This window comes from Pelmatolapia mariae, linkage group LG23 (genome assembly GCF_036321145.2).
Source record: "Pelmatolapia mariae isolate MD_Pm_ZW linkage group LG23, Pm_UMD_F_2, whole genome shotgun sequence".
Lineage (NCBI taxonomy): Eukaryota > Metazoa > Chordata > Actinopteri > Cichliformes > Cichlidae > Pelmatolapia > Pelmatolapia mariae.
The window spans coordinates 28,430,640-28,452,443 of NC_086246.1; the positions used below are offsets into that span (position 1 = coordinate 28,430,640).

At 40.1% G+C, this 21,804-nt stretch overlaps 1 protein-coding gene across 6 annotated transcripts in view; it reads left to right on the forward strand.

Annotated features, from left to right (window-relative positions):
- Window positions 1-20,422, forward strand: part of tns1a (tensin 1a) — a 119,327-nt gene extending 98,905 nt beyond the window's left edge. For 5 of the 6 annotated variants that reach the window (XM_063465880.1, XM_063465877.1, XM_063465882.1 and 2 more), the window contains 17 exons: window positions 1,366-3,006; window positions 4,485-4,648; window positions 5,978-6,062; window positions 10,295-10,369; window positions 10,807-10,833; window positions 11,086-11,167; window positions 12,848-13,404; window positions 13,496-13,582; window positions 13,669-13,797; window positions 13,888-13,983; window positions 14,102-14,179; window positions 14,395-14,466; window positions 15,494-15,520; window positions 15,890-16,058; window positions 16,389-16,457; window positions 16,577-16,606; window positions 17,328-20,422. In XM_063465880.1, coding sequence (XP_063321950.1) covers window positions 1,366-3,006; window positions 4,485-4,648; window positions 5,978-6,062; window positions 10,295-10,369; window positions 10,807-10,833; window positions 11,086-11,167; window positions 12,848-13,404; window positions 13,496-13,582; window positions 13,669-13,797; window positions 13,888-13,983; window positions 14,102-14,179; window positions 14,395-14,466; window positions 15,494-15,520; window positions 15,890-16,058; window positions 16,389-16,457; window positions 16,577-16,606; window positions 17,328-17,457 — 3,518 coding nt within the window. In that variant the 3' untranslated portion in view covers window positions 17,458-20,422. The remainder of the gene's footprint in view (window positions 1-1,365; window positions 3,007-4,484; window positions 4,649-5,977; window positions 6,063-10,294; window positions 10,370-10,806; window positions 10,834-11,085; window positions 11,168-12,847; window positions 13,405-13,495; window positions 13,583-13,668; window positions 13,798-13,887; window positions 13,984-14,101; window positions 14,180-14,394; window positions 14,467-15,493; window positions 15,521-15,889; window positions 16,059-16,388; window positions 16,458-16,576; window positions 16,607-17,327) is intronic. The other variant, XM_063465879.1, reaches the window with a different exon arrangement.
- Window positions 20,423-21,804: the final 1,382 nt, after the last annotated feature.

The window sequence follows — 21,804 nt, forward strand, 5'->3', positions numbered from 1 at the left end:
AGTCAAAATTGTCAGCCGAATATAACAATACCTAGCTAAAAATCTCAATTTAATAATTCAATAGTCTTAGCGGAGTGTTACGCTCAGTAGAACCCAAAGTATCGATGTATCTATGGATGCAACTTCCCTGTTGGCAACACATTTTTGGAAGACTACAAGCACAACAACCAGCTGATCTGAGCAGAGTCAGGCCGAGCATAGACAAGTAATACACAATAAAACAGGTTTATTTTTAAACTGTATTGTTGTATTATATTGGTTGGTGTGTGTTATGGGAATCTGTATCTGTTTTGTATATCTGATAGGAAAAAATATCAGCTGATTTTTAAATCACAAAATATAGGTATTGGTAAAGCTCTAGCTATCAGTTAATTAAACTTTGTTTATTACAAAGAAGTTATGATGCATTTTAGCTAACAGTGTAAAGTTTGAGCTGAATGGTTGAAACAGTTTGTTTGCCATAAGGCTAAAATTAGTTGTGATACAGTTTAAATTGTAAAAATGAACATTAGATGTGTTGGTGATAAAGTGGTCCTTGAGTTGAAAAAATGAAAAAATAAAAAGTTTGGGAGCTACTCCATTAAAAAGGGAAGTCAGCTGACACTGATACTGAATTAACACCCAACCAGACCAACCATAGCCAGACCAAAGGAATTTAGTTTACTTGTTTGGTTCAGATGAAATATTACCTTGTCTGGTTTGTTATAAATGATAAACACCACAAAATAAATGATAATAATATGTCCACCCATACATGGTTTGCACATTCTTGTAAAGCGTTAGGTGGCTACTTTTATTCATAGCATTGCACAATATGTACGCAATTACTCTGGTTTTGTTTTGCAAGCATGATTCAGCAGCAAGAAATCAACCTAAAGACGACAGCTCCTCTCATAGTCCAACTCTGGGGTTTCAAACTGGCATGACTTCTTTTCCCTTTGGCTGACACAGACCAGTTGTTTCAGTGTGTTGTGCAGAACCCACCCATGTTAACGTCAGACCATGTGGGCCTGCACTGACGCAACGTGACAGGGGCTTTAAGATCTGAAAATTGGCTATTAATAGAGCTTCAAGGGTTGTGTTGCTGGTGGCTGGGCAGCATGCTGCAGCTGAGAATCAAACGAGTTGAGTGCAGAGGGGGGTCACTATGTTTGTGGTGTCAGGGATCCTGTCCCACACAAAAAATGACTTGATGATTGGGGCCCATTAACCTTAACGTAAACAGTTTTTTCCTAAACACAAAATTATTTAAATGAAAGTATTTTTTTAACTGTGTTAATTCCATTTCATGAACTTTAGAGTTGAGAGCTGTTTCATAATTTTAGTATATTGTTTACTATATTGTGTACTCTTTCTCTCTTTCAGATGTTGTTCATACCCAGGGCCCACTTGATGGAAGTCTTTATGCCCAAATCCGGAAAAAAGACTCCCTGGAGGGAGTTGTCACTGTCAATGGCCTCCCAGTCCGTGAAAACCCCTTGACTAATGAGAACCCATTGCAGCACACCAACCATCCCCTGCAAACTACTGACCACACCCTTCCTGTGGCAGGCCACACTTCCCTCCCTGCTGTCGACCATACCCTGTCTGTGAGCAGTGACTCAGGCAATTCTACCGCATCGATCAAGACTGATCGCACAGATGAGCAAAGCCAGTCTGTGCAGAGTGCTGTGAGCCACAACAATCCAACAGCAACTCACCCACCACTCAGTCCGCAAGAAAAAAGAGAGCTCGACCAACTTCTGAGTGGCCTTGAGGCACCAACTAAGCGGCAAGCCTACCTGCCTACATCTACCTGTCCAGGAGGAGGAGTACGACACTTAGTTCCTGCACAGGTGCATGTCAACGGGAGCCACACCAGGTTAGTGGGCGCTCCTTCAACAGAGGAGCGTGAGACAGATATTCTCGACGACGAGCTGCCTAATAGTCAAGAGGGCAACAGTGTGGACAGTTTGGGCACCATCTCATCCCTTGAGGGCCAAGCAACACCAGCTGACTTGTACTACCAATCACAGACTCCTGTCAGTGGCCAGAACGACGAGCCATACCTTGATAGAAGCGAGATGCCGGTGCATGGAGTACGAACTCCTACAGCGATGCAAGAGAGATCCGTGGACTCACCATCGCCACAGGGGGGTTACAACAATTATCAAAATGGAGGAGGGATGTATCGTTCACAGTCCTTTGGGAACCCACCTGCCAGCAGCCCTGAGACCACCCCAAAACATATGCCCAGGGCCCCTGAGAGGAGCACCAGTAGCCGGGATGCTGTACAACGAGGTCTCAGTGCCTGGCATCAGCATAGCCTACCAGACGATCCATTTGGTCCTCCTCTTCAGTCAACCCATAGCTTGCCCCACTTTCCCACCTCAGCTTCACAGCGTGACATTGAGCAGTCAATCGAGGCACTAAATATGCTGATGCTTGACCTAGACCCAATCAACTCTCACATGTCTAAGTCCCACAGTGCGCCCCCTGGTGAGAACAACCTCAATTCATCCCAGGTGCCATTCTCCCAGACCCTGGCCAGGCCATCATACCAAGCAGACTCTGCTATCCATGGCTACAACAGCTCTGGATCAATTGGCGACGGCATTCATCAGCCCCATCGCTCATCTGGGAGAGTCAGCCAGAGCCCAGTTATGGAGTCTCCAGTGCATTCTCCCCAGAGGCCCAATGCTGGCTACCAACACCAAAATATCACCCCAACACACACTCCTGAGCCCTACCTCCATATTCGCTATGCACCCCTTCATTACACCACTGATTCTAATTTCAATCAGCAGACCCCAGTGAAGCCCATGACCTCCCACCCAAGCAGTGGCACTTCACACTCCCCAGAACTGCAGGGCTCGTCTCCGTATCCAGGCTATAGTGCCTCATCTTCACCCCTTCCCACTGTAACTCCACAGCCCAAGGACACATCTTCTTCATCGTTGCCCAGAGAACAAGATGCAGAGGAGGAGACGCTAAACTTGGAAGGCCTGGTAGCACACCGTATTGCAGGTAAGGCTTCAAGATATTGTCTGAAGTTATTGTATGAATAAGGAAGGGACAGAGTGAGTGGCACTGGACTTGTAACTGTTGCAGGATATTATGCTGTTCTTTGTTTGGTTTTTTTTGTGCATAAATTAATTCATTTACAGTTGATTATCTATTATGTCTATTATGGATTAACTTCAAAGTTTGCAAGTTTTTTAAGGTTTAAAAAAGAATATGTGAAATAGGTTTTTGCTATTCTTGTTTGCAAGGAAAAAATTGCACAAACACACATATGTCAGCATTTGTGGGTTGTTGGACTGATGGTGGCATGTTGTAACCTCTAAAGGGGACTCAAAGAGCAGGTTAATACAGTCAGTAGCGATGCTCTGTTTTTGAGGTTCAGGGAACATTATGGATGATTTGCCTGAAATTAATGAGCAAATAAATAAGCATAAAGATGTAAAGCAGATTTGTAGCATATGATATAGCCTAAAACACTTTTGATATTCTGAAAATGATATTCAACAAAACTTATATACCCAAAATGGCTAACACAATTTAGGCATGATCTTGAAGTCTCTGTATTCTTAAGAACCAAGTAGAATGCAAGCTGTGCAGTTTCTATAACCAATCCATTACAGGGTGTTGTATTAGAGGAATAAGCCTTACTCATAAAGTTAGCTTCTCTGACTCAGAGAGCTGTGCAGAGCTGCTGAGAGTGGAAATGAGGTAAGAGTAAGAATAGCCAGGCATTCAGAGATCCCAGCTTCCATGCATTGTCGGCATTCACGATTTTCTTTGAAATGATTTGGAAGCTCTAAAGTGCCTCCCAGTGGAACAAAAATGTAAGTTCCTTTTTTATCTAGGGGCTTGCGTGTCATCTCATTTGGAGAGTACTTTTATTTATCCATTTCTGCTCTGATTTTTCTTTTCCTTTTCCATTCAACCCATCTCTTCACTCTATGGAAACCCTACCCACCACTGCTTCTTCCTCTGCACTCACTCTCCTCCTCCTCCTCTACCTTCACCTGCTGCCTCCCTTCCACCACTTGACATCCCTCCCCGGAAACAGAGTACAACGCTCGTATTCGGGGCATCAGTGAAAGCATGACACCACAACAATCTGACCGCCATCGCTCCTATTCCTTCTCTGGTTTGTCCACTTTACCCCACCTTTAAATTCTGTCTTTGTTTCATTTTATTTGTCTTGCATTTCTAGAAACTTTCTCTGCTTCCTCATCATTTTCCCAATTATTTGTCCTTTCCCACTGCTTTCTTATTACTTGCAGCCATGTTTTTAAACATTGAGAATCTTTCTCACTGGCTCTGCCTCTCTTAAAGAGGGAATGATGCCGCCCTTTTATATTGATAGGATGCTTTCTCTTTAGCTGATACATCTTTGAACAAATATCCCGGGACTACACAAGCAACATAAAAAGATGTTAAAATAAGGCATAATGATTTGATGATTCCTCATACTCAAATATTTTGGGGGGATACAGGAGTTCGTTCCAGAGGGATGACCCCAGAAGTGACACAGGAGACGGGCAGGCGTCGGACCACGAGTGAGGGACAGTACCAGAGCAGCCATGATAATACGTCAGCAGTGCATTCACCAGACTTTGCCAACAATCTCGCTCTCAACCCAGGAGGAAGACCCAGAGAGGTACAGCACTTGATTTTATGGTTAAGCCATGAGCACATGATTTTGTCACTAATTTTGTCCCCACTGAAAATCATGATAAATCCTAGAGGCTGACTGTTGTAGGATTTTCAAGACCAATACCAGCATCAGCTGATTTAAAAATCTGATACTCTAATATGTAAATATGTATTCTTTTAGACAAGGAAAATAAACCCTTTACTTGATATTTGTTATGTGTAGTTATTCATTTACCCTCTGCCTGACTCTGCACTGGTCAGCAGGCTGTGCAGTGCCCAAAGGGAAGTTGCAGAGTGCCCTCTGGTGGACAACCTATCCAATGTCAACACATGTTACATAGTTGACAGATGTCTCTGCTCTCTCTCCTATTTGCTTTTTAAATTCTGTTGTGCCATTAGAAATGTTGCTTCTGATAGATCAGCAAGTAGCTATTATTAGCCGATAAGTTCATATTTGCACTGAAGTAGTTTCACTTTATGCACGAAGGGGCTATAGCGACATATAGCGACATGTTTTTAATTAGGGTGGTGCAGGAGGAAGCAAACAGTCATACTTCATGCCCACCTTTGGGCCTATCCTTGTATTATGGAAGAGAGTCCTAAACAATTTCCCCTTCAGCATGAGGTGAGCTACAGTAAAACATCGAGCTCTCGACTGTTTATTGTTCATAAAAGTTCTGACTTCAGACCTACCCCAACCAAGCAACAAACTAGCAGTGACTGCTGATTTGGATTTTAACTTCCTGTTCTGTTTCTCTTATCCGCTGAAAAATGTGCTTGAACTTCAAACTCTGCTTGCTCTGAGTGAGACAGAGAAACTTACGCATGCTTTTATATCAAGCAGAGCTGACTGATGTGATGTTCTGCTATCTCATCAGCCCAAAACTTTTGTAAAGTACCCACAGCTGACTGCGAACGCTGCAGAAGAGGAATAACACAGTACACTGATGTTCCTGCACTTTCCATATTTTAATTTCTTTTACTTGTTTTTAAATATCTTCGTGGTCTTGCTCTGTTTTATGTGTCCCATATGCTCACGGTGTAGGAACTTGTACAACCCCTCAGGCACTCCGGTGCATGTCTGCTAGTCAATCTAAAGTTCTGGGCAAAAACCATTAAAGAGAGGCAGGTTTTAGCTTTCATGTCTTTTTGATTGATCCATTATAGTTTGATTTTTCTCTTTGTTTTATTTATTTATTTTTAGCTTATTAATTACTCTGTCATGATATTGTGTCTTGACTCTAATCAAGTCAAGCTGCATTGATTTTTCTGTAGACTAATTATACTTTTCTTTTATACTTCCTGACATAACTCCATATGTGTGCTCTTTCAGGGTCCAATGCACAGCTACCGAGAGACGTTTCAGGACAATGAAACAGACGGGTTTGCCAACAGTTCCACCTTTGGAGGTGGTGGAGGTGAGAATTTATTCCATATTGCATATTCTCCATCCCCTGGTCATAGCCACAACACACATAGGCTCACTCTGCCTAAGACATTAGATAGAAATTGTTGGTCTGAATCTAAATTACATTTGTTTCTTAATTAAAAAATGCACAAGAAAGGCTGCTGGAAAACACTGAATTGTGAACAGAGGCTGAAGTTTAAATTAAGTAATTTTGTTTTCATTATATATAAATGAAACAAATACACAGCAAAGAACAAACTCCAAATAAAATAGAAGAAAAAAAAGATAAACAACCAAACTACAGTAAATAAAGGCTTTAAATGATTTTGCAATGGAAACAGCTCAGTAGCAAATAAAACTGAGTCTCTTCTCACAGTCATGAGCCCTCCAACTACTCAGACGCCCTCCTGTCTTCTGTAAGGCTGCACACTTCATCTTAGCCTGTGGACACAATGGTTTTCCCCCTTCATCCCAGGCTTCATAGTCCATCTCCTGCCCATCCATCCAGATCCAGTCCTTAGATAAGAAGCGCAAACCAATCCAGACATGTTTGGTGGTGTGATATTTATTCAGCTCTTTCTGAATGAGCAGCATCTCAGTTTCTGATGCCACACTGGCCAGGTCATCATGGTGCTCCCTGCAGTACTCCAGAGCTTCCTCCCAACTCTTTGAAACAGAGAAAAGAAACAGACTATAAAAGTCTTTCTTAAAGACTCATTATTATGTCTGTTCTGTGCACTCCTCGTCCAACATTGGTCTTCTAGGAATGTAATTTTGGACTCCATATTTTTAATTAAATTCAACAGCTATTTGATTTCTTTAAATTTCTGTCATCAATGCACTTCAAATATATCAAAGAAAGACACAGACATGAAGCCTGAGGCTATTGGGAAAGAGCAACCAAATCTTACATTTGCTCAAGGAGAAGCATAAGGGTTGCGTGACTTCACAGCCGACAAACAAATCAAAAGAAGGATTTTCCATGTTGTTAATGATTTCTTTCAAATGCAAATGTAGAGGTCAAGAGAACAAACTCAGTGAGAGCTGAAAGAAACAATCTTTATTACTTCTGCTTTTTATCTTTCTATCTTTCCATCCTTTTGCTTTTTGTCATTTTATTCTTTGGCCATGTTGGTGCAATTAAATATAAAGTAATGTGGACTTAGGTGTATTTTATAATCTTTGAAAAACTCTCCAGGTTAGGTCTCCAAAAGTTGATTCTGTTCATCTGGACGTAGCGTTTTGTGGGAGAAACGTTTCGTCACTCATCCAAGTGACTTCTTCAGTCTCAGCTGACTGCAGGTTTCCCCAATCTTATAAACAGTACATTTGCATAATGACTGAAACCAGCCCACTGAAGGAACAATGGGCTGGGAGGTCAGTTCCTTAATCATAATTATGCAAATTCTCATGACCATTGATCAACAACCACTGACCAAAACCCACTGATCAAAACCCACTGATCAAAGACCACTGATCAATGGCCATGAGTACCATTCACAGAGAGTTGGGGAATGGCTGCAATCACAGCATTGTAAGATGACGAAAGATGTACCCTTAGGCCCCCTCCTCGATTCAGAGATGGTCTTTCCCTTTTCACGTAAATGGCCTCCTTGACTCCGCGCTCAAACCAGCGTTCCTCCCTGTCCAGGATGTTTACATCCTCATCATTGAAAGAGTGTCCACTGGCCTATAAGTGTAAATAGACTGCAGAGTCCTGGCCTGACGAGGTAGCTCTTCTGTGTTGTGCCATCCGCTTTGCCAGAGGTTGTTTGGTTTCCCCGATGTATAAATCCTGGCAATCCTCCTGGCACTTAACAGCGTACACTATGTTACTCTGTTTGTGTCGGGGGACCCGATCCTTGGGGTGGACCAATTTTTGGCGCAGCGTGTTTTGGGGTTTAAAAGCCACAGAGGCCCGGTGTTTAGAAAAAATGCATCTCAACTGTTCTCCAGGTTGGGGATAACAAAGGATATATTTGAGCTATTAACATTAAATTATAATCCTTTCAACAACACTGAAAAAGAGATGCCGTTTTATCCGTCCTTTTCACTGCCTCCATCAAACCAGGTGTGTTTTTGTAGTCAAAACAATCAAACTTACAAGTCATCACACCAACTACCGCCCCCAAAATATATGTATTCAATTCAGTTATAGCACTGACCTCCGTGTTCAGACAGTCTGTGTGATACTGATATTTGGGAACCCCAGAGTCCTCTCTCCTGTCATTAGTCCTGAACTCACAAGTGTTCTAATAAGAAGGTGTTCTTTTGCACAAACATTCATATTTGCCCACCTTTACCCTTTACCATGCCACTTCCTTTGAATTAATTAATTAAGCATGTTACAAGGTGCTTGCTGGCCTCTTATTTGGGAAACATTGGAAAATATGTGTGGTGATTTCTGTGTCTCACACCTACTCACCTTGCATTATCACAGCTCCATCTTTACATTTTTACCTCTCCATTTTACCTCGTCATTGTTTGAGTAGCAGAATGCTCTGATGTTTTCATGTTGCCATACTGGTGACATGGTGATGCTCATGCTAAATGTGTGCAAATTTATTTCCATAACACATTCACATTTCTTTTCATATTTAGATCGAGGTTAGCATAAATACAAATTCCAAAGAAGCAAATAATTTGGCATATACACGTGATAAAGATTTCCAAAGTTTATGCATGAATAGAAATAGAAATACAAATATGGAAAGATAGTTTTTAAATAAGTAGCACATTTCATTACATGCAAATTTAAAGTGTATGACACAGAAGATAAAATTTAAAAAACCTGTGTAGGTTTGCAATGCCTTAAGGCAGTGACAGCAAAGTCTGTTTTTGAACATATGCACAGATTTAACTTCTGTCACTCAGCAGGCTCCACAGTAACTGAAATCACCCTCAGCACACTTCTAATTCTGGGAACAATTTTGTGATTTTGTACAATGTTTTGCAGTAACTTTTGCAGTAACTTTTGCGTTTGGCTTTCCTGTTAGTCTGCAACAATATGAGCAACTAAATTTACTGCATTATACTTGCATTTCTATGTGCATCTACAAATCCATTCCCCAAAAAGTTGGAACGCTGTGTAAAACTGAAATAAAAACAGAATGCACTTGTTTTTCAAATCTCTTAAACCCACAGTTTTATTCACAGCGGCGCAAAGAAGACATCAGTAGTTTACATTTATATATTTTTTAAAGCATTAGCTTACTCTGCAGCAACACATTTCAAAAAAGTTGGGACAGGGTACCACACAGTGTTAACACTGTGTAACAACAGTTTAGAAACTGAGGACACCAATTGGACCTGGACTTTTAGGAGAGCAGTGTCGCCCCATCCAGACTCTTCTACTATGAAGCCATGCTGTTGTAATAGATGCTATATGTTGTTTAGCATTAACACTTTGCATTGTAGCGCTTTTACCTGCATTTGCGGAAGGTACGGTCGGGGATCTGTGACAGAATTACGTCTGTCTTTAATGACCTGAGGGGCTGAAGAGCAAGAGCACCTGCTCTTGATTTTTGACCTTGTCCCTTGCGTACAAAGATTTTCAGAATATTTAGAGGATGTTGTGAACTGGAGATGGTGAACTGTTTACAGACTACATTTTTTGACATTGAGAAGCATTACTCAGAAACTGTTCCACAGTTTATAGAAGCAGTTGTTTGCAGATAGGCAAACTCCTGCTGAGCTTTAGTTTTGAGAAACTCTGACTCTCTAGGGTGCTCATTATACCCAATCATGTTACTGACCTGTTTCCAATGAACCCAATGAGTTGTAAAATGTTCCTCCAGCTGTTTCTCTTCAGCACCACATACTTGTCCAGCCTTTTGCCACACCCATCCAAAGTTTTTGGAGATACGTTGCTGCCATCAAATTCAAAATAAGCTAGTATTCTTTCATTAAACAGTAAAAATATCTAAAAAGAATATTAATAGTAAAAATATTCTGTCGTGAATAAAATATATTGTCATTTCACACAGTGTCATCTGGTGTTGTATCAGCACAAGCGCATACGTGGCTATGTGCAATGACAGCCTTCACCGTACATGTAAATCCACCATCTGACGAATTTCCATGTTGCATCATACTTTTGCAAAAGGGAAAACTTCTGTGCTTTCATTCCTTGTATTAGTCAGGGTACATTATTACATATTCTCATATGTCATCACTAATGAGAAAGTTTTGCAAATACAATATTTTTAAGAATCTTTTGAATCTCTTTCTTTCTCTTTGTAGCTCGCTCTCCTCCAGATTTGAGCAAGACTCCTGTGTCACCGCTGGGACTGAAGCCTCATCAGCAGGGTGGAGCAGGTCAGTTTACCGGCATCAAATATACTCGTCTTCATTTAGAACTGACAGAATATATACTACAGTAGATGTGTACAAAATGATATTCAGTTCATGCTGATCATGACCCTGTACAACATTCAGGTTTTCAGTATTTGCATACAAAGAATTTGAATCTCTCAAATCATAATTAGATTTGACTAAAAGCACTTTAGCCATCGAGTGATAATTATACAGAAGCGTACAGTGCACAGAATCCCTGCACTATGTCATACTGTAGCTGACTGAGTAGAAGGTTACTTTAATACTTTGCTGCTCTCTAGTGTGTAGAATTGTTCCTGCAAATCCTTCAACGCTATCAGTTCTTGCTCTGAGCTCAAGTGCATCTCTCTTCTCTCCTCCTCTTCCACACACCCTCTCTTCTTCTCTTGGTGTCTGCTTTTTTTTCTTCTTGTGGTCAGACTCTCATTCTAACACTGGAGAACAAGGTAAGCTTACTTTTTGTGGCACCACCAAACCCATATTTGATATTTCTGTGCTCGACTATACACGGATTTGTCTTTGTTTTATGATGATTGATGTTTGATTAATTTCCTGTTTCTGTCAGTTTCGCCTTTTCCAAGCTTCTGATGCCTGTTAACTGATTTGTTTTGTTTCGTTCAGGGCATCCAACTGTTGCGTGATGCACCAAAACAGATCTGACCATACACATGTATGTGTGTGTCTGTTTTAACATGCAGATAATCGAGGTTTTGGCGACTCCAGGGTACAAGCCTTGAATGCTCCTCTCTCCTCCAGCAGTCCCATCCACAGCACTGATGGGTGAGTCTTCTGTCACTTATTTTTCTTGGATAAAAATTTTAGCCTGTACATGCATTTTATACATGTTAAGCAAATGTTACTTTTCTTTTTTTTCAAACTCATATCCAGGATGTCATTTACGGAGTATGATGCTGACAGGTTAACCCAACTCCAACTTAGCTGGATCAAAATTTTCTGAAGAACCCTTGTGATTGAGGTTAAAATAAAGTGATTTTGCAACTGGAGCGTGAAAGGCCAAAATTTTTAAATTAAAATAAAAGTTTCAGGTTCTAATTCATTGACACACATCGGGACATACTGCTGTGAAAGTATTTCATTTCATGCATGTAGATAGCTTGGACACCCAAAATAGATATTCAGGTTAACTGAGCAAGCACTTGGCGACAGTGGGAAGGAAGAATTCCCTTTTAAAAGGAAGAGAGCTTTGACAGAACCAGGCTCAGGGAGGGGCCAGACAAGTTATAGAGTGTGTGAGGACACAGAGGAAAGAAAAGAGAGCATAGAGACACGAGGACAAAACAGAAAAGATAGAAAAGAGAAGAAAAAATTTAATAACATGCTGTAGATGCACATAAACACACTGTGTTTGAAGAGAGGTGAGTGAAAAAGAAGTGCTTAGTGCATCATGAGAAGTCCTAGCACATACTTCTAAATACTCTAGGAACCACAAGTAAACCAGCAGTCTGAGATCAAAGTGCTCTGTTAGCATAATAACATAACGAAAAGTATTTAAGACATGACAGAGCCTGAATATTCAAGACTTTGCTTGTAAGGATTTACACTGAGAAATTCCACATCACTTCCTGTGTACAATGTCTTTCATTAGAGAACAATCACCAGTCACATGTCATGTGGCCTGTATATGATGTATCGCAGCATTATCCCAGCAGTGATAGAAATAAAACCAGTACCTCAAACTGAATTTCTGTTATTACTGCACCCACCTGCAGTACCATCACAGCTCACTATGGGGCTCCAGCTCAGAATAGATTAGCAGCCAAACATCCAGGAAAGCAAGCATATAAGTGATTACATATCTTTCTCGTTGAACTTACGGATTAGCATCATCATTACATTGGCGAGCAGTTGAACAAAAGTTCAATAGCCTTATTAATTTAGTATCAAAGACTGAGCACAGATGAAGTCACTCTGTTTTCTATCTATATTTAATCCACATAAACAGCTAAATAGAGTCAAAATTGCAGATTCAATTCAAAATGGCAGACTTAGGTAGTTAGAGTATCGCTTTAAGAGGAGTTTTTGTGTGTCTTGATTTGTCACATTGGCAATCAGTATATAATAAATAATAACTATCCACACAGATAGAGACAAAAATGAATGCATATTCAATGCCACTATTTAACAAAAACCCAAACCCCTCCCTGAAACTGATACAATATGTTCATGTTTAGGATAATTTCGGAGGGCGACGAACCAACCAAAAGACCCAATAATGCTTTTAAAATAATAATAATAATATAATACAGTGAGGTAATTTTCATTGAGGTTACTTAGATATGAGCTGCCGATATCATCCACAAGATGTATTTTACGAACTGGAATAAGTGCTGAAATGTCAACATCAAGTCAACTTGAGCCTCCTCATCACATTTAAAGTTAAGTGTAAGGATCAGATACAAAAATATAATAACATACCTTTTCTCACTTTTATGACTGTAGAAGAAGAACTAGTTCTTCAGATGGCGTCCCGCATAGCCCCGCCTCTATTCACCCCCACAGACCTGCTTCCCCAGACGGATCTCAGGTCAACATTATGGGCGTCCACACAGTCCCCGGCAGCCCTAACACCCTCCACCGCACAGTGGCCACCAACACTCCTCCGAGCCCTGCGCTGCAGAGACGCCTGGGTCAAGCCAGCCCCTTGCTGGGTAGGCACCCACCTCCATCTGGTGTCCCTTCAAGTCCTCTGATTGGCCGAAACCCTAAAACAGCAGCTGCTGGTGTGCCACCTAGCCCTCTGATGGGGCGCCGCACGGCAACAAGTGGACACAGTACGCCTGATGAGCTGGGCGCTGCCTCTCGCCAGGGGGGCATCCATCAGCCTGCCACGCCTGCTTTCCCAGTCTCCCCACAGCTGCCAGAAAAGCGACACATGTCCAGTGGAGATGCAGACAGAATGGAGAACAAGAACCTGATGCCAACACCGATCAGTGTTAGCAGCACGCCTAACCTGTCTGGGACACACACTCTCCCAGACGTCTCCAAGTCTATATACGGTAAGAGGGAACTTTCTTTTTTTTTAATACCTTTCATGAACCTCATGGGCTAAATATCACTGATTTTCTTCACCTAATTTCATTCAAACAGACGGTTATCCTGACATCAAGATGAATGTCAAGTTTGTCCAGGACACCTCCAAGTACTGGTACAAGCCAGACATCTCCAGAGAGCAAGGTGAGAGTGAGGAACTTCAACCAACTTCAGCTGCTCATCCTCTCATCATTGCTTTTCTTTTCATTCTCCTCATCTTCTTCTTTTAGCCATCAGTTTGCTGAAGGACAGGGAGCCTGGGGCTTTCGTCATAAGGGATAGCCACTCTTTCAGAGGGGCCTATGGTCTGGCCATGAAGGTGGCCTGCCCACCACCAACTGTCCAGCAGAACAAAAAAGGTAAAGGCTTCCCGCACTCTACTCTTGGCTTGCTTGTGAAACATCTGCCTTCTCCAACAGCTGGGTCAGCTGAGTATGTCTTTCTTTTAGTTGGTGACATGACTAACGAGCTGGTGCGGCACTTCCTGATTGAGACGAATCCCAAAGGTGTCCGCCTGAAGGGCTGTCCCAATGAACCCTATTTTGGTGAGTTTCTGCTGGTGTTTTTTTTTTTCTGTTTACAACATCAAAATCACAGGTTGAAATTTAATTTAATATCAGACTGATCCAGTCTGACAGAGAGACCATTGCTTTCTGTTTGTAGGCTGTCTTTCTGCTTTGGTGTACCAACACTCAATGACCCCACTGGCTTTGCCATGCAAACTGATGATCCCCACCAAAGGTAACTCTTGTTTTTTTAACTTTACTTTCTTAGTTTCTTTAACATTTTATGGTACGGGAATCCACTCAGACTTTTAGTACAAATCAAGTTATTGATAGGTACTTCCATGTTTTTGATAAAAAATGTAAAAAAATTTTAGACTTTATAATTTATTTGCCGCAAGTAATTGTATTCAGATGCAAAAATATAACATCTACTCTATTCGGTCTCTCCAGACCCAAATGAAGAGGCACTAGAACTCACCACACCAACTGATCCAGTTGTTGAACTTCTTAAGCAGGGAGCGGGTAAGTGTCACTGAAGTCTACCAGAAAAAAAAGGGATAAATTATGATTCTCTTTGTGAAAAGTAGAGATGCACCAACTGCAATTTTCTTGGCCTGTTCCAATTTCCAATTTTTTAGTTCTTTTTTTTAAGTGTGATGTGCCAATACCAATTTTTTTGAATTCTAGTTTCTTTCTTAAAACTAAAAATGACAACAAAATCACATTTTCTTCAATGCAATATTCTAAATTATTTATCAATAATAGAAATTTTTAAACTTCCAAAATTTTCCCCCAAAACTGCGGTAAGTTACTGGGTATTGTCTCACAGAAGTAACTGAAAATAACCTACTGGAAAGAGATGCAGATAATTAAAATGACTTCCTGTATATCTACTTTTACCTGACATATTTCAGCTTACCAAATAAAACCAGTTGCAAGAGATTCATACAACAAAACAGTTACATTTTCCGATATGTTTATAAATTCAGCAGCCAACATGAAATCAACACCTTTTCCCTTTCACTTCTGTCATAAATGTTTTTTTCGTAACTGCTTTTATTCCGCGGGCATACTGAGGTTCATACTGAGGCTGCTAGCATATGGCTTGCGCCGGACTCTGGATAGCTTTAGCTTTAGCCACTTTGCTTTTGTTCGCTTCCCTAAAATATCCATATTCAACTGTATGATGGTGATTTTATGTGTGATTAGATTTGTTGCTACAAATGTTTTAGTGCCGGTTCCAATGTGGTGTACTTTAAAATTTGTCACTTTACTCACAATGAAGAGTTTAACATCCAGTTTAACATCCAGCATTTGGATATCAGCGTGTGCTGCTCTTTTGCAGATGCATGACAAAGATCAGCTTATAATCAGATATATGTGAAACTGTTTGGCCAGTCACCAGTTGTGGCACAGACTAATGGAGTCAGGCCTATTCTGGTCCCTGAATGGACAATTTGTGCATTTCAAGAAAAAAAAAAACTTTTTGGTGTTTTTTAAGAATCACCACTTCACTTGCTTACACAACCTTGTCATCCTTACTTTACAGTCCAGAAGGTTCCTGAGGAAGCCCATGGTAAATACTGGTTTGCACTGCTCTGCTTCATCATGAAATTTTACTGAATATGAATGTGCTCTTTCCCAGAGGGTTTCAGTCACTGTTAACAAATTTTGCAACTTAATAAAACTCAGAAAAAACTTGAAATTCATGCATGTTATATTGCAGGTAGCAGTAGAAGCATTTGATACAATATTATACTTCCACATTATATAAAAATATGCATTGCATGATAACTCATGTCATAACATTATTCACTGTATGCATTTTTAAGTATCCTTACTAACAGCTTCCATCACTTTAAGACAAACTGCATGCACACTGTTTTGGGGGTTTTTTGTAGGATCTTCTCTTATGTAGCAGTGTTTTTCCATTGTTTACCTCTAGCGTGCAATGTTCTCTACATCAACTCTGTGGACATGGAATCGCTCACTGGGCCTCAGGCAATTGCCAAGGCAATTAGTCAGACGCTGTCAACCAACCCTCTGCCCGCTGCCACCACCGTCCACTTTAAAGTGTCCACACAGGGCATCACACTCACCGACAGTCAGAGAAAGTGAGTAAGCACGTGCAGTAACTCTAATATTAACAATGGTCTTAACAATGGTCTGTTATATCTGTTATATGTACAGCTGAGATACTGTACATAATGAGTGAAAGAGAATAAAGAATAAAAAAATTAGTATAATAGTCCCTAAAGAAAAAAAATGTTTACTGCAAAAGTAATTTTGCACCCTCTAGTGGTAGCCAGTAAACCAGTAATCACATGACAGCATTTTTCTGCAAACACCAAGAGATACCCTGTGCAATGTTTCACATCCAAGCATGGTCTTTTAATGTAATGTTATTTTACATTAATTCATTTAGTCATTCATTTTTACTGCAGGCTTTTCTTTAGAAGACATTATCCAATAAACACGGTAACCTACTGTGACACTGATCCCCAGGACAGAAAGTAAGAATTTCCTTTAATGTAGTAAACCTCATGTATATATATATATATATATATATATATATATAATTAGTGTAATTACTCAATTCAAAATCATATTTTTATCATATTTTTTTCTTTAGATGGGGCAAAGAAGGAGGCGGCTCAGTGAGGTAAGTTTGCATGCAAAAGATGAATGTGTATAAAGAGTTATTTGTGTACTGAATGTCACAAACAACTGAATTCATTTCACTAACCACTAAAAAAATATTGTTTGGTTTCCTTTACCAGATATCCAATAGCTACAGTATTTAATCTTATCTGGCAAAAAAGTTGAGACACATCAAACTTTAAATTTAACAGAAATTTTTAAGACAAACTCAACATATCTTAGGGTGAAACTGAGAAATTTGATTGTTTACTGAAAAATAGACGACATCTTTGGTTTAATGCAATAAAAATGTCTCAGAAAAGCATCAGCTCTTCTTTTAACACCACCTAGCAAGCATTTAGCAACTGAGGATATCAACTGCCAAAGCTTTAAAAGCAAAATGTTTTTTTGATGCTTGCTCCAGCATGAATGTGAAGTTGTTCAAGGTCACCTTAATTATATTTTTGTTATGAAAAGCATAACAAAAATGCCTGTTGGACCTGTTGATAGATGGTGCCACTGAAACACACTGGAATATTTTTGTTATGAAAGGCATTCATGTTTTGTTTTTGTTTTTTTTAACTTTGGCACAGTACTTTTGGCTTTGGCATTGTCTTGCTTGCTTATCAACAAACCAGTTGTAACAAGTAGACTGTCAAACTGCTTGCTGACTAACTAATGACTTGTGATAACAGAGTCATTAGCCTTTCTTTAAAAGTAATATATGTTTTTCTTGCTTTCAGGCTTTTTGGATTTGTGGCAAGGAAACAAGGAAGCACAACAGACAATGTCAGCCACCTGTTTGCTGAGCTGGACCCAGATCAGCCCGCCTCCGCCATCGTCAGCTTTGTCTCTAAAATGATGAAGCGATGAAACCCTTAACGTTCAAATGGCAGTGGCTGTTTTGCAATCTTCCCTCATTGTTGGTGTCCTCTTTGCCAGGGCTGGATGGAGTCCTTTCTTTCTGTTTCATGTTGGGTTTTTGTTTTCCTTCTCTGTTTTTTCCTCTCTGCCTTGCTGGTTTGTTTTGATCTAATTGAAGTAGTCTCTGTTTGAAGGCTTTGGTGTGGATCGAAACTGGAGCTAGAGGATGTGTGATGTGGAGCTATGCATGTGACAAACATGGAAGCCATTGGAGGGAGAAGATTTATCGACAGGGTAACCTGTGCTAGGAGAACTTAGCTAAAGACTAAAAGAAAAATGCAAAGTCTAGTCAGGGAACATATAAGGAAGTGGACGTTTCAGGGTTTTCTGTTGTTCTTGTCGATTGATTTACCAAAGGTAGCTGCAATACAAGTGCGAGAATGATGTAGCTGTTAAGCCATTATTATTTCCTCCTTTTAAAAGATGAAACATTGAAAAAAAGAAATCTGTTTTCTTGAACTCATCTTCAGGAGTAAAAAAAAATGTTGGCCTTGATGGCTTTTAGCAAAACTGTCTGAAGACATTATGCATGTTAGCTTGATCTTTAAGCTTGACTCTTCTACCTTCCACAAAAGTCATTGTGAAATCCTTAGAGTGGCCATTTCCAGGTCTGTTTTGTGTTGGAAAGGGCTCTGCAGTGAAACGACTGATCTAAACTGCACATAACAGACCAGACTTAACAAAAAAAAAAAGGAAAAGGGGAGGGAAAAAAAGGACAATAAAACAATGCCACGCTAAGGTCACCGAACTTTGTGTCAGTGCAGCCACTTTTGCATCACCTCAGCATCCAGTCCGAGCCTGATTTCTCTCTCTAAAAACACAAAAAAACCTTGCTTCTTGGATTATCCACCTGATATCGGCAAGCTCGTAATTGCATGCCAGACAGAGAGATTGTTTTATCTAGAAGGTGGAGCCGCTGATTCAGGCTGAGACTCTTTCTTCCCAGAGTCACACAGACTTCCTCATCACCAACTGCTTGCAGTAGTGGACCTGTTGATAGACGCTGCCACTGAAACACACTGGAAATCACCAGGGACTGGCCCAATGACCTGGACCTATGCACTGTTCTTTATGCATGTTGTTGTCCCAAAATGCACCCCCCCCCCCCATAGTGACATCCAACATCACTGAAATCATTCTATGCCATGTGCTTAAAACTAAAAACCTTTAGATGAGTACACTGACGTCGTATGACTTGTCAAAGACTGCATGAAATAGAAACTTTTTTTGTACTCTTCTCAGAGTCCTAAAAAACAAACAAAAAAAGGAAGTAGAACAACCCACTGTTGAAGTAGTCAAATGATGGTGAGATGCTATGTTTTTACCTTTGTTTTCATTTAGTTTTCGGTCCGTTTGGGCCAGGGTTACCTTTCGCTGTATCAAGGACAGTTTTATGTTCCACGGTGTTGTCAAAATTTACATCTGGATACCATTTAGTGTTAAAAACAAAGAAAAAAAACACATGAGAAGTTTCCACACTGTGCACAATGCCTGCTTGTTGAACACACGCTCAACCATTCACAATAAGCTAAGGAAAAAAAATTGATATTGGTATAAATGTACATAGATACTACTTTGAAAGGTGACATAGCGAAAAAAAGTATTTATTTTTGTTGCTTTGGTCCCTCATGATTACTCATATATACATATATTGTACAGTCTAGATAAAGAAGATTACCTAATGGGGTGAGAAAAAAAAGATATATACTTATTTTGGCTAATGATTTCAAAGTCTGGCGATTTTGAAATGCGTTTGAATATATGGTGTACATTACTTTGTACATGTATATGTTTGTTTTCACCTTGTCATGTATTAACCTTTTTTCTTTTTTTCTGCTTCTGTTTTTTTTTCTTCTTCCCAAACGAGGTGGGGCGCAAAGGAGATAGGTCTGAAATGCGTAGACAGAAACATCTGAGTGTGCTTCCTTACATTTGGAAGGCAAACATATCGAAGCTGTTACATTTAAATGTGTGAGAAAAAAAGGAGCAGGCCAACCTCGAATGCAATATTAAAACAGCTTTTATGCATCCATGACAGTTACAGTTATAATTTTGCCAAAGATTCATACGTCTATGCTAACTCGCTGCATGCTGCTTCTCAGTTTCCATTTTTTTGTGTTTCCTTCATTCTTCAGTCTAGCTCAGCTTAAGCAGCCAGGTTATTATGGGATGTTCGGTATTAAATAAATGCAAGACAGCAAGACATTGAGATGCAGATGACAAAAGTATTTTGGGGGCAGGCAGGCGTTTGTTGTCTCCAAAATATATTTGCTTAAGATTGAAAAGTCCCACTGTGCCCATCTCAAAGAAGAACAATGAAGTTCTGTTCAATTACCAAAACACGAGAGACTTAAATTTCAAATGGACGTCAGTGCTGGAGGTACATAAAGTCAGACATGTCTCATCGTGATGCTAAAGCTCTGCACTTGCAGCCTTGTCAGACCTCCAAAGGCGTTCCCCCTCTTTGAGAGTCAGTGATTTATTTATTCTTATTTATTCTTTTATTTCCTTGCAAATTTCCATGTTTCATTGTCACAGCTTTGCAGTTTTTACAGCGTTAATGATTTTAGGAATGTACGGTGGCGCTTTATTGAAAGCAAAGAGGTACAGTGCACTTAAATCAATGTCATTTGAAAAGAAAAACTGAAGAATTAAATGTTGAAATACAATTTTAAAAAAATCCAAACTATATTGTACCTGTTGGCTTTGAGTCAAGAGTTACCTTGTTGTTTCATTGAAATAAAAAAAAAAAGATTCTGTGACCCCTTGTACAGATGAGACTTGTATGTTGTATGAATGTTCTACTATGGATGTGCAAAAGGGTCTCAGATTTTGTTTACGCTTATCATTTACATTATGCTGTCATGGCTTACCTGTTCCTAAGGAAAAAAATGAAATAAAAACATTAAAGCAATACAGATACATTACGTTAAAGGCATGTGGGTGTTTTTTTTTTTTTACTGCGCTTTTTTAATAAATGGGTTCAGACACTGACTTCTTAGTCTGACCCTCACCCAGAACCAGTTTGATTAGAGAGACCCTGGCATGGAAAAATTAACTGGAGGGATCATCAGGGCTGATTTGTCATTCATGAAGGCCAAGCTTGGAGCCTCATTTGATATTGCTTAGTGGGAATATATCTTAAATGCATGGGGCTTGGCTCAGTCTGAACAAACCGTACGGGTCTGTTCTCCTGTGGACCCACCACTCACCATAGCGGTCTGGTACTTTCTGAATTTGGCGGCAGTCAAAGGCAATTCAATCTGTACCTGTTTAAACTGGATTTAGGGACACAGGAGTGTCAGGTGAGGGGGTTCACAGGAGTGAGTTTATTTTTAGCCCCCCAGCTGTACATAGAGTTTGTCCATATTGGGCGAGATAATGTTTTTCCTGCACCTTTAGGTCCTTTACGAACTGAGTGCCATCACAGATTATGCACCTTTTTTGGAGTCTCTGGTGAGGTGCTGAAAAGCTCCCCAACTGGGGAATCCACGGTCCTACTGAAGCAAGCCGACATATGGGTGTGTGATTGATTTTGTAATTGTATTATGAGACCTGAGGCCACGTCATGGACACTTGGGTCAAGAGAGGCTGGTGGTGTGGTGGATCAGGTGATGAAGGAAGATGCCAGACAGGTCTAGAATGCCCAAACATTTAATCAGTGGTTCCCTGAATCCTCAGAGACCCTGATCTAATCTCTGTTACTGGTTATACGTATATATTGTTGGTGCTTGTCGTGGTGGCAACCATCAAACTAAATTGTGGAGACCAGAAGTGACACAGCTGTCAGGCTGAAGGATGAGTCCAATCAAACTCGGTTGTCTTGTGGGAGTCAGGTGTGGATGAGATATGTCCCTTAAAGGCCCTGGATGTTGTGAAGTGTCTTGGTTGACAAGCTTCTGTAATACTGCATGGAAGTCAGGGACAGTGACCTTGGATTAGCAAACTGGGGAGATGAGCCGTCTATGTTTTTGTTTAAAATATGAACACATGAATGAGGGTTTACCAACACCAGCTTTGGAATCGGTGTCACCACAGACTCCTTCCTTCAGCATGTGCAGGAAACTGCATTGTGAACAAAACTTGGAGTATTATCCAAGTAAAATGTTTTCATTTACTTTTTAAACATATTTACTATTAATTTAACAAAGTTGAAGCTGCAACACTCTAACAAGATAGAAATGAAAGAAATACATGTACATATATGTAAATATACATTTACATAAACAAATATACACACAAAAAGCTTAAGATAACCCAATCAAAACTAGATCAGTAGCAAATAAAATGGAGTCT